This window comes from Balaenoptera musculus, chromosome 9 (genome assembly GCF_009873245.2).
Source record: "Balaenoptera musculus isolate JJ_BM4_2016_0621 chromosome 9, mBalMus1.pri.v3, whole genome shotgun sequence".
In the NCBI taxonomy this organism is placed as follows: Eukaryota; Metazoa; Chordata; class Mammalia; order Artiodactyla; family Balaenopteridae; genus Balaenoptera; species Balaenoptera musculus.
Genome location: NC_045793.1, coordinates 27,226,570 through 27,240,105, shown reverse-complemented (window position 1 = coordinate 27,240,105; position 13,536 = coordinate 27,226,570). Strand labels below are relative to the sequence as shown.

The following is a 13,536-nucleotide window of genomic DNA, read 5'->3' as shown; positions in this document are numbered from 1 at the left end:
CCTTTTTTTAAACTTTTAAAATACTTTGGAAAAGTCTTTCCTATTTTATATCTACATATTAACATTCAAACTTTCTTGAAATGAAAGTTAAAACTGAAAAAAATGCCTCAGATGGAGGGAATTTCAATTAGACCATTTGTATTCCCACAAAATGTACCATTAATCTAGCAAAGCAAAGATGTTGTAGGATTGCTGTATTCAAATACAGAATTAATCTTAAGGAAACAAGTGACAAAGAAGAATGGTGTAAGAATCAAGCTATAAAAATTCATTCTTTTTTTTTTACCCTGTGTATGTCCACATTTATTTATTTATTTTATTTTTTAATTAAAAAAATTTTTTTAACATCATTATTATAGTATAACTGCTTTAGGATGTTGGGTTAGTTTTTGCTTTATAACAAAGTGAATCAGTTATACATATACATATATCCCCATATCTCCTCCCTCTTGTGTCTCCCTCCCTCTCACCCTCCCTATCCCACCACTCTAGGTGGTAACAAAGCACCAAGCTGATCTCCCTGTGCATGCGGCTGCTTCCCACTAGCTATCTATTTTACGTTTGGTAGTGTATATATGTCAATGACACTCTCTCACTTTGTCCCAGCTTACCCTTCCCCCTCCACGTATCCTCAAGTCCATTCTCTAGCAGGTCTGCATCTTTATTCCCGTCTTGCCCCTAGGTTCTTCTGACCTTTTTTTTTTTCTCTTTCTTTCTTTTTCTTTTTTTTATTTACTTAAAAAAATTTTTTTTAATTAATTTATTTTTTTAAAATTTAGATTCCATATATATGTGTTAGCATACGGTATTTGTTTTTCTCTTTCTGACTTACTTCACTCTGTATGACAGTCTCTAGGTCCATCCACCTCTCTACAATAAAAATTCATTCTTTTATGCAAAAAGTTTTACCTTTGATTTGCAACAATCTTTAACCTTAATACTATAAACTCTAAAATAAATAGCCTAATTAGACCTCCCAAATGATCAACATTCGTGATTTTAAACGCAGAAAGAATTTAAACTAAATTGTGACCTCAGTCTTCTCACCATTATATTTTAAAAGGAGAAACCTTGACTTACCATTACCAACATCCTATTACCTGACAAGTACTAATTAGTTGTATAGTTCTATTCTATTCTAATGAATACCTATTTAAAATATATTTCAAAAGCAGAAGGCACCTTTCATATCAGTTAGGAAAAATATTAATATCTAATATATCATACATGTTTTATAGATACACGTACATGTTTTGCTAATTCATTATATTATAAACCTTTTATATTATTTCTCAGGTAAGAATTTAATAAATACAAGAATGTTAAGGAAGGATAAAGATAAAAACGTATTTAAAATATAAGCAAACAGATCCCTAATATTCAATACCATGTATTTATTTTTAAAACACTTCTCTAAGATGTCCAAGATACGTTGTAAAATAAAGCAATTTACAAAACATGGATAGTATGATGTCATTTGGTAGAAAATGTACATATATATTTATATGTATATAAAGATACATACATACATACATAAGTATACATATATACACACATATATAAAAGCTGGAAGGATACCAAAACAAAAAAAGACATAGCAGTGGTTTTATCTTATAATGGGAGTAGGTAATGAGAGTGGGTTCAGAGTGAGTGGGGCAGCTTTTATTTTTCTGGTTATGCCCTTCCATGCTGCTTGAAGGCTTTTAAAACCATGGCCACACAAGAAGAACAAAATCTTCTAGGGCAAATATTTGCAAGACCTAATTCAAGCCCATAATATCTCCTTGAGGCAGGAAAAAAATACAGTCGTGGAGACAGAGTAGTTTCTGTACTTACTACAAGGTTAGCTTTAGAATAACAGTACTACTGACCATCAGGACAGAGGGTTACTAATGGCTCAAATGATAAACGTATATGGAAGCACTTTGCAATCTGTAAAGTTCCATACAAATGTAATATGATATTCTCAATAAAAGATTAGTAATATAATAGATAAAAGACTAGTACCATATTTTAGTAAAAGATTCCAAAAACCTGATTAAGCATTAGAAGCTAGCTTTAATAAATGTTTGAAAAATAAACAAATGTGTTTTGTTGCCTAAGCTTAAGCAAAATCTAACAGCCTCTTAAGTATGGCCTTTGCTATTGAACTATGTAAAATAAAGGACAGAAAAAAAACAGAAAAGTAAGTTCTTCAATCTCCTTACATCACTAAAAATTAGAATTTGCGATCTCTTTATATCATTTCACTTCAAAACATCCAAACATGCCAGCCAGAAGAGCTCTTTAATTATGAACCCCTCCAAAAACAAACACACATATTCATACGCACACACACATACACAGTCAGAGACACCCAGGACTAATGAGGAAGAAGGAAGTATAAGATAAACAGAGATCTATGCACTAATGTAAAAAAAAAAAAATTAATATATGCATAATAAATGTAATACACACAAACCTCTCTAATAGCAACTCTACCTAGAACATTTCCTCCAAAGATTCTTTTGTATTGTCTTTGTAAAATGTTTCAAAAAATTCTTTAAGAAGATTAAAGCATTACATTCATATTAGCACTTGACTTTCATGAACATACAACTTTTCTAAAAATAATACAAGAAGATTTTTGTAAGATACCAACTTCTAATATCAGATCATTATTATTTCTGTATAATGTGGGCAAAGAGCTAATTGCTCTTGGAGTTCAATATTAACTCAACTATATACTGAGATAGAATCATGAAATTGGGCCTTTAAAAAGCAGTTCTTGATGATCATATGTTCATGGATCTCTTTGAGAATGAGGTAATAGTTACAGATGGCCTCCTCAGAGGGGAAAAAAAATACATAAATACATTTACATACACTTTTAGTTGACTGAAGAACCTTTTTTGGCTATCTATACACTGTTGGGGATTCACTGGAGACCCGAGCACCCTAGGGTCTCATCTTCATCTATAAACTATAGGCCCTTTCATAAAAATGAAGCAGGCTTTAGTTTTATTGCCAGTTGACTCTTAAAACAGGATGCTAAAGCCTCTTCCTGATCATGCATTAAAATCAACTTTTCTTCCCTGAAGGAAACTGAAGCAGAGAGTGTAATGTCGTACTTATTAAAAAATATATCAGGATCGAAGAAAAGAAAGGCAACTTTAATGATCTTAGCAAATTGAAAGGAAGTAGGCTATTATTTCCTGGCCCAGGTCCTTGAAATCTCTAAAACTGTTAAAAGTGTACTTCTTTACAGAAAGGAAAGAGTTCATCTGAAATAAGAACATGAAACTACATTTCATGTATATTTCAAATATTCTATAACCCATGAAAACTAAATATTACTAATTCAATGTACTATCGCAAAACTTGCCTATGCATACCTAACAGCCTGAAGAATGAGAAAGCTGTTAATACACTGATTTGGGGGTTTTTTTGTTTGTTTGTTTTGAAGGATGGGCAGCCAGAGAAAATATCTGTTATAACTTAGCATCCACATGCAAATTAGTCATTAAACTGATTTTTTTTCATTTTCCCCTATCTCATCAAAGTATTGTAATAGAAAAATTGTTTTCTAGTTCAAGGGAAAAATATGTAAGTTATTTTTCTAAATAAGTGAATCTTTCCCTGTTAAACACCTGCTTAGTATTCTCACTTTCATTCCTCTCCCTCCCTCACTCTCATCATTTCTGAAGAATATCTTCCTTAAAAAATGGCATGATTTGGGGACTTATTAAACACTGAATTCTTAATAATTCAGAACTGTCATCATAAATATTAATTATTTTAACAAAGCTGAAATAAAGTCATGCCTTTAAGGGCAAGAAGAATAATAATAAGGAACAATAACAGGCCTTTACTGGAGCCACCCACAAAAGTGCCTCATCGAAATAGCTATAGAGAGATACTGGATCCTACCCTACCTAAACGGCCTCAAGCATGTATGATTGTGTGTGTGTGTGTGTGTGTGTGTGTGTGTGTGTGTATGTGTGTGTGTGTGTACACATGCTTTATATACTTTATTTCCTAGTCCCCTTTCTTGATAAGACTGTCAGATAGTACTTTTTTAGTATACTTGCCTCTAGAACTTCACAGTGCCATACCAACCACATTAAAACTATATCTCATTCAAAGTTTTTAAAATTGCATCAAAAATTAGTCTAGTTATCATTCTGAGAGAAACAGTGTAATGAACTGTCCTAGGAATTTCTGGACATGAATTGCATGGCAACTATTTGATTTCTTCAAATTGTAAAGTAAGATTTTAAGATATACCACTGATTTAATAACAGCTTTTCACTGAGAAAAAAAATCACTACACTAATTCTTTCCTTTGTTCAAATCATAAATTAAGAAAAAATTAACTGATTTACCACCTCCTTAGAGAAACTTAGCAAAAAACTCCTAGGAGAGAACACAGGCAAAACATTCTCTAACATAAATCATACAGTTTTCTTAGATCAGTTCTCCAAACTACACACACACACACACACACACACACACACACACACACACACATATACAACTAATCAATTCTATGTCAATTCAACAATCGCTTTAGTTTTGGTCTTTACACATACACAATAGCTTCTGAATTACTGTTAAGGTCTCCTCACTGAGCTCCCTACCTAAAGTCTCCTCCTGGTAGAAGAAAATAAATGTAAAAATAATTTATGAGAGCATCAGGGAAATGGGAACACTGACTTGATATTTGATTATATAGAGGAATTACTGTTAAATTATTTAGGCATAATGATGAAATTGTGTTTATTCAAATAGATAGTAAGACACATAGATATACATAGATATGTATATACATGAATACATTGTATATGTATTGTATTGTACATACAATACAATGTATTGTATATGTATATACATGAATACATTGATGATATTTCATGGCTTATAAAAGCTGATGTTAATATTTCAGTAGTATAATTGTACTATGGTATGTATTCATTTGTATATATACATATACACATACACATATAATTTTAGGATGCTTTCTCTTTTACATACTGCAAGTTTTAGGGTTTAAATTATATAATTCCTGATATTTGCCTCAAAATAATTTGTGGCAGTAAAATGAAAAGATGAAACATGAAATAAGAGCCTGAATGCTGATAACTGAAGTTAGATATTTGGAATATGGACAGTCGTTATACAATTCTCACCACTTACATATATGTTAGAAATTTTTCATAATAAAAAGTTCAAAGACTAACAAATAAAATATCCCACTAAAAAACTAAGTGCCTACTCTTTGATGTTTTTCCCCATATCCTCCAGGCAGATTCAGTTTATTGAGGCTGCTATTCCAGTTCTATTATAGTTACCACCATTAAATGATTTTCCATTAGACTACAGATAGTGGACTCCATAAGGTCAAGCACTGTGTCTTATTCATTTTGGTTTCTCCAGAGCCTAGCACAGAGTCAAGCAAAATATCAGCCCTTAATAAATGTATACTGAACCTAAATGAAAAAAGAGACAGAGTACAGACAATCTCATCTGACTGTGTCGTTTTGCAGAAACCATTGTTTTTTCCCATGCCATTTACTTATTAGTAACAATCATAATTCAAAAAGGATTGAAACCATATATCTAATATTCCTGCAACATCATTATAGAAGTACTGTCTAACTCTGAGCAACTTATTTGGAGACTTATCAATGACTCAACAATGTTTTATAGCTATATGCTTCAATATTGGTTAATTGCCAAAACTGGTTTTGCAAGTATCTAGAGGATCTCCAATTAACATCAAAGATGTTATGAGATTCTTACAGAAAGTTAATTTTAAATCATTTTAATACACATGCAGAAAAATCTGTAAGATTATACACCAAACAGTGGTTAATTTCTGGAGATGTGCTGTCCAATACAGTATCAACTAGCCATATGTGGTTATTTAAATTTAATTAAAATGATATTATACAAAGTTTAAAATTTAGTTCCTCAGCTGTACTAGCCATATTTTAAGTGCTCATTGGCCACATATGACTAGTGGCTACCATACTGACAGCACAGATATAGAACATTTCCATCATCGCAAACAGTTCTACTGGATGGTGCTACTGATTTTAGTGTGTTGATCTTGTAACCTGCAACATTGCTAAATTCATGTATTAGCCCTAGTAGCTTTCTTTTGGATTCTTTAAGATTTTCTATATATTAGATCATGTCACCTGAGAAGGGAGATAGTTTTACTTCTTCTTTTACAACTTAGATGTCTTTTATTTCTTTCTTATTTAGTTGCTCTGGCTAGAAGTTCCAGTACAACGTTGAATAACAGTGGTGAAAGCAAGCGTCCTTGTCCTGTTCCTAACCTTAGGAGGAATGCTTTCAGTCTTTCACCACTGAGTATGATGTTAGCTGTAGGTTTTTCATAATTGATCTTTACTATGTCGAGATGTTCCCTTCTATTCCCAGTTTTCTGAGTGTTTTGATTATGAAAGTGTGTAGAATTTTTCAAATGCCTTTCCTGCATCAATTAAGACGATTGTGTTTTTTTCCCTTTGCTCTATTACTGTGATGTATTACAATGATTGATTTTCCTATGTTGAACCAAACTTCATTTCTGGGATAAATCCCCCTTGGTCATGGTGTTTACTCCTTTTAATATGCTGTTGTGTTTGGTTTGGTATTATCTTGTTGGGGATTTAGCAGGCATTTATTTTTATAACAATTATAGAAAATATTATAAAAATACAGAGTTATAGCTCATTATTTTTTAGTGAGAATTATTTTTTAATTAAGTGAAGAGAAAATGTACATATCTTTAAGATATTCTACTGAATACTAAAAATTAAACTTAAGTGAGAGGAAAAATTGTCCCTTTTTATGTCAATGATAAGTTTTACTAACCTCTTACGAGTGTTCAATTTTAAAAATGTTCCTTTTTTAAGTATAGTTTTTCATATATCTACAAATATATAATGAATCACTAAAAAATGGCCTATAGGATAAATACAGCATCATCAATAATTAGTCTATTGTGAAAAAGATAAAGTAATATAAAAATACTTTACCCCTTCATAGAAAACTTTAGCACAGTCCTTTGCTAATTTTCCAAAAAATAATACACTGATGGTGTTGATCTCCGAATTTGAATTTTCTTGTTCTGTGGAGAAACACAGACACACAGAAAAACACTTTAGATATAAAAGTGCTCTAGACAAGAAAATTGATGACAACTAAATTCTAAAAACTATAGTTACTTCAAAATATAATCATGAAGAAGAGTAATTAAAATGTTTATAATTCACTTGTAGTTTACTCTTAACACCTTAAGTATCATAAAAATAATGTATAGAATGCTACTAGGCGTGAAAGCCAAAATTATAACTAGTTTCACCTAAAATATGTTTCACAAGTTTCTGTAAATACTACATTAACATCATATAATGACCACTTTCAATTTATTTTCACATGGTTATGATCAAAAGAACTGAATAAGATACAATTATTCAATTTTTATAGTGTATAACATATCATTCCCCAAATACTTCATTTTTACTGATCTTCTGGTAATCTATAATTATTAAAACATGAAGTTTTAATCTAGGGAAGTGTGTTCTTCTCCCCCAGCACCCATATATTGAAGAATAAAAGAGCATGTGTGTGTAAAAACCAAGCTATCTGTGATTTTGACAATGAAAATTACTTGGAAAAGAAGAAACAAACATTCTACAATAATTTCATTTGGATATTCAAGGCTTTGGTGAAGAATCTCCATAATCTTCATTCTCCAGAGGCCACCTCCTAGAACCACTGAAGCAAGTCCAAATGCTAAGATTCAATTACTATATCATCTGAGGGAGGTCTCATTAACATCAGCTTTCAAACATTCAACTACTCGAAGAAACTGCCTTCATATCAGACTTTCATGCATCTATGAAGTACATGAAATATCTTTCCAAAATTTGCAGTGTAACTTAAAACTCTTGAATCTGCTACTTTATCACCAGCAATGAAACAACTACATCTGCCTATTGCCTTTCACTTACCTCTTTCATCCAACTCCTCAAAACAAGTATATACATAAACTGAAACACTAATGTTCCTTAAAAACAAAAATACAATGGTCTTTAATCGAGACATAACTTACTTCTTTAACATCTTAAATGACCTATCAAATGTCTATTTCTGGCCATGACAGAGTAACAGGGATGGGATTTGTTGTCTGGCCTTAAAGCAACTAGAAAACCAAGAAAAAATATATAAAACAACAGTTTTCAGACACTGGACAACAGTAGGTGCAGGTAAGTGATCTCTTTGAGAGGGAAAACAAAGCAATAGCTCCAGCTTACTTCCTGGAAAGAGTTTCCAGGCAGCAGAAAATGGATGTAAAAATCCAAAGAAGGCCCAACAGCCTCACTGAATTCAGAAGAGTTCAGATTTGAGGACAACAAGGCAGCTAGAATCTGCATGACATGGTGCTGAAAGGAAGACAGCAGCATAGATAAGAGTGCTCTGGAGATGGGTGCCTTCTGGTCTCTGGTTGAGTACTGATCTCCAAAAGCACAGGAGGAAAGGGATTAGAACCACTTGAAAGAAACAGGCAGAACAATTCTGAGACTTACAGAGGGCTGTGAACTGTTCTGGTTCCAACCAGCCAGAGTGGAATCCTCATACACAAAACACATAGTAAACTTGTCAGAAGGGCACTTCCTTAGTGATAAGGGCAAATTAGCCCCCAAATAAAGGCTGCTCTAGACCCATCCTAAAAAAGCTAATCAAACTGATTCCAAGAGAATTTATAGTATTCCAAAACAAAGACAAATAATATTTAAAGGATTACAAATAAATCCAATATTTGATAATATAAAATTCTAAATGTCCAGGATCCGGTTAAAAAACTGCCAACCATACAGAAAGGAAAAACACATAAGGATGGTGGGGGGGGGGGCAGGGAATCAATAGAAAAGAACTCAGAAATGACAGCGATGATAGGATTGCCAAAGAAGACTTTGCAACAGTTATTAAAAGTACATGTTCAAGGAAGTAGAAGAAAATAGGTGAGGAGAACTTGCAGATATGAAAAAACTCAAGATGAACTTCCAGAGTTGAAAAATATAATATTAGAAGCTAATAGTACACTGATTGGCGTTAACAGCAGATTAACAGAGAAGAAATGTTACTGAAAACTGGAAAATAGAGAAAAATTAATGAAAAGAAAGGCTGATTTTAAAGATCAGTAAAATAAATCTCTAGCCAGAATGATCAGAAAAAAAAGTAAGAGAGAGAGAGAGAGAGAAAATAGTCACAAATTATCAAATTAGTGAAATGGGACACCATTACAGATCCCACCAACATTAAAAGCATATAAAAAGTATATTATGAATGACTTTATGCCAATATATCTGACAACCAAGATGACCTGATAAATTCCCTTAGAAACATAAATTACCAATCACTACAGGAAAAGACAGATTCCTATCATATTTTTCATAAATTTAAATGCAAAAATCCTTAACAAAATACTAGCAAATCATACCTAGGAATATATAAAAGGATAATACATCAGGCATACCACCTTATCCTGCTCTATTTGTCTACAAACCACATTTCTATCAATTATTACTTTATATAATTATTTGTTGAATTTATTTATTCCCCTACAATGTACACTCCATGAATGCAAGAACGTTGTTTTGGTCACTGCTATATTCCCTGTACTTAGAACAGTGTCTGATATATATCTGGTTTTCAATAGTTGTACAAATGTGGTTCAAAGTTTGTTTCCCATTCACTGCTGTAGATCATTCTTCATTCATTCAACTAATTTCAGACTTCAGATGAGATTTACTTCGGTCCCCAAGTATTCTAAGCTCTTACCAGGATTATTTAAGGGTTACTAGGAAGAAGAATTATCTCTCATGTAACTACACCTGGGTAAGAAATAACATGCTGAAAGTAGCATTTTCTTAAAATTTGCTAAGTTGTTTGGGTCACATTAGTGAAACTAGAAGTAGGGGGATGAGTTAGTTATTGTAATAGTCTAGATAGGACGTTAAAGGAATCTGAAGTAAAACAGAAGCAATGGGGGAATGGGGAGAGGATAGACTTTGGAGAAAAAAATTTAGAGAGGAAAAGAATAACCTTTCACTCCATAGATTTTTATACTAGAAATGATTTTTGTGCTTATGTGTGTATGTATACATATATAAAGTTACCCATTTCTAGATTACAAGCAAAAAGTTAAGCAGAAATGGTCTTCTTATATACCTTGTAGTCCAATCTTCAAAACAGCTCTTCTGTTTCCACCATAAGTTAAAGAAGAGATAAGTGAGAGTTTTCCCTGAAACGAGAGAAAAACAGTTACACAGAAAAGCCAAAAGAGATTATAACACCAAGATACAAGTAAAAATTAGAATAAATTTTTTAATTTGCTTTATTCACCATTACAAAATATTGGAAAGAATCCAAGTACTGCTACACTGGGGAATGGATAAACAGACTGTGATGGAATTCTAGCAACCAATAAAAAGTAATACTATTGATAAACTCAACAACCTGAAGAATCTCAAATGTACTGAGTGAAAGAAGCCAGAATCAAAAGGCTACCTACTGATACCTGTAACATATAATATTGTACATCAACTATATTTCAATTAAAAAAATAAAAGGCTACATACTGTATGATTCAATTTACATGGCATTCTTGAAAAGCAAGAATACTGTATACTCTCAGAAAACTGGTCAAAAGTGGTTGCCAGGGACTGAAATTAGGGTAGCAGCTGACTATAAAATTTTTTTTAGGGGGGTGATTGTCTGTTCTATACCTTGATTATGGTTGTAGTTATACGTTTTTATATATCTCTCAAAACTCACAGAACTGTATACTAAAAACAATGAATTTCACAGTAAAATGTATTTAATAAAATTCAAGAAACATATTTATGTTTCTTGAGATATCTACAGACACGTGCAGGTTAGACAAAGGAATTTAAGAATTCAAACTGACGTTTCACTTATATCTAAAAGGGTTTATTTTAGTAACACTAATAAAAGTGCTAGAATTTAAAAAATATTTCATTTAAATGCTTCTATATCAAACACAAAATAAGAATGATAAAGTTAGATACAGCTCAGTAATAATTAGTATTAATGACTTGTCACAAAGAAAAGGAATCTAATCACAGCACTTTATTAATAAATACAAGTATGCAAGAAACATCATCCAAATCAACCAAATGCAAAATGAGTTTGCAAATACTAACAAGCATTTGATTAGGAACTTAAATTCAATGAAGTAGAGAAGACCAACTGTAATACGTAATACTCTATTTCATATGAAATATAAGGAAAATGGAAAATAAAGGAATAAAAGATAAATGTCTACATGGAGAATATTGATTAGAAGGGCAAAACTGAAGTGTGGCATTATTTCTCCTTCTTTTACTCTCAGACCCATTTTATCAGTAAGCCCCTTACCTCCTTCCCAGCATTCTTAACTTTGTCCAAAACTTAAATATACAATAACTAAAATTTAAAATTCACTAAATATGCATAAAAGAATATTGGATATAACCAAAAAAAAAGTTCAGTAAACTTAAAGACAGAACAGAAATTCCACAATCTGAAAATCCCTCTCAGCCAAAAAACAAAACAAAAACAAAATAGTACTGAAGAAAAACAAACTACCTCAGAGACCAGAAGTACAATATCAAACAGCCCAACATACAAACATACATGTAACTGACATCCAGAAGGAGAAAAGAGTAATAATATACTAAAAAAAAAAATCCAAGAAACATTAGCCAATAATATCCCTAATTTGATGAAAAACATAGACTTGTGGATCCAAGAAGCTCAGTTACCACCCACAAGCAAGAGAAATTCAAAGAAAAACCACACCTAGGCACTAGACAATCCAACTGCTGAAAACAAAAGACAACTATTCTGAGTTATGAAAATTCTTACCTCGATATATTTCCTGCTATAATCACAACCTGGCTGTAGGTATCTGAAATCTACTTTGTGTAATTTACTTAGCAGATCAACTTCAGGCACTCCTTTGACTTCTTTTATTAATTCAAGTGGCATATCAGATCTGCTTCACAGTGCCGTGGAAAGCAAATTCAGTTAGGGAAGTTGATAGCTTACTGCTGAAAACACAAAGCCCAGCGTTTTATCCAAAATGTAGTCAATAATTTGCTTTAAGCTTCTTTGATTTAGTTTTGCTTTTCCTTTCCTTTAAGTTAGTCATCACTGTTGGGGGAAAGGGAGGAAGGATGGATTATTCTATAATTTTATTACAGGGACCAATACACGCATCCTCCTAAGGCATTGAAACTTAACCCTTTTTTACTTAGTTTTGTATTTAAAGAACTACTTCTAAAAGCCAGTTTTAGGATCTGTGAACACTGCACTAGCAATTCCCTTTAGTACTGTGCTTTAAAATGTACAAACTATTGGGGAAGGGAAGGGAGGTTGAAAAGTTTGGGGTTTGTTTTTTAATCCCTTTGGCAGTTGTAATATTGTGTGGGCAAATTGTGCACCAAAAGCTTATTACTCCAAAATATATCAGTTGCCTCCCCCCCTCCAGCCCCTATGCAATCGAAAGAAACGACTATTGAACTGATGTTAACTTGTGCATTTCAGAGTCAATCTTTTTTCTCAAACTTCTTGCCTGGGACACGAGCTAGTGTCGATATTTAATTTTAGTGTGTGCCCACCAAGCTTCTCCAAGCCAGTTGACCGTCTAGAGGGCGGGGACCTGCATTAACTCAAGTCAGCTGCTCACAAAACGCCAAGCAAGATGCTCAACACAGCAAGCTCACGAGAAAGACAAGTACGAAGAGTTTCTCTGCAATAACTCCTCCAAATTTTGATCTAAATTAAATCAGCCTCTTCATAATACTGGTTCAGGTCCCGACTCACCTTGTACCCAAGCAACGAACTCCAAACGTACGTGGAAATTGACCAGCGCTCTAAAGAGAAACTAGGAAGCGTTCAGACTGGCGCGCCCGTGACGTCACACGCACGCTAGCAACCCAGTCCCACGCATGCGTACACGGTCGGTGGTGGGGGTGTAATCAGCCTCTTCCTCCTGGGCGCTTGGAAGGACGAGTTGCGAGACGGTTTCCAGGCCTAAAATGCCCTGGAAATTTCACGGAACACCTAGAGGGTGCGGCACCTGGGGAAGCGTGGGGCGGCTGTACTTCTCCCGCTCCCCGAATTTCCTCCGCTCCCCTTAGCCCCGCCCCCGCCTATTTTGGGCAAGCCGTGTCGGGGCGGGGGTGGGGGAGGGGGGTGCGGGGCGGGGGGAGACGGGAACGCTATGCGCCGTGTTTCCTAAATCCTGTAACCAATGAAAAGCCTCTCCAAAACCAGAGCGGGTTTAAAGGTTCCGTTTGGTAGGCTGGAAGTTCCTGTGGGCAGGGCCCTTATTTTAGCTTCCATTTCTCTCCCCCTAAAAGCAAGCGCTCAAATGCAGCTTTTACAGTGAAATAATTCCACCAATGAGTAATGCTACTTTTCAGACAGATTTGATTAACCACTTCATTGGTTTATAGGGCTATGATTTTGTGCTAT

The 13,536-nt window shown here is 33.6% G+C and overlaps 1 protein-coding gene across 3 annotated transcripts in view; it reads right to left on the bottom strand.

The window, feature by feature from the left end:
- POT1 (protection of telomeres 1) overlaps positions 1 to 13,157 on the bottom strand; it is a 70,633-nt gene extending 57,476 nt beyond the window's left edge. Inside the window, exons 1-4 of one of the 3 annotated variants that reach the window (XM_036864040.1) lie at positions 12,883 to 13,157; positions 11,923 to 12,210; positions 10,225 to 10,297; positions 7,026 to 7,117 (exon numbers count right to left, since the gene is read on the bottom strand). In XM_036864040.1, coding sequence (XP_036719935.1) covers positions 7,026 to 7,117; positions 10,225 to 10,297; positions 11,923 to 12,045 — 288 coding nt within the window. In that variant the 5' untranslated portion in view covers positions 12,046 to 12,210; positions 12,883 to 13,157. The remainder of the gene's footprint in view (positions 1 to 7,025; positions 7,118 to 10,224; positions 10,298 to 11,922; positions 12,211 to 12,882) is intronic. The other 2 variants (XM_036864041.1, XM_036864042.1) reach the window with 2 other exon arrangements.
- Between the last annotated feature and the right edge of the window lie 379 nt (positions 13,158 to 13,536).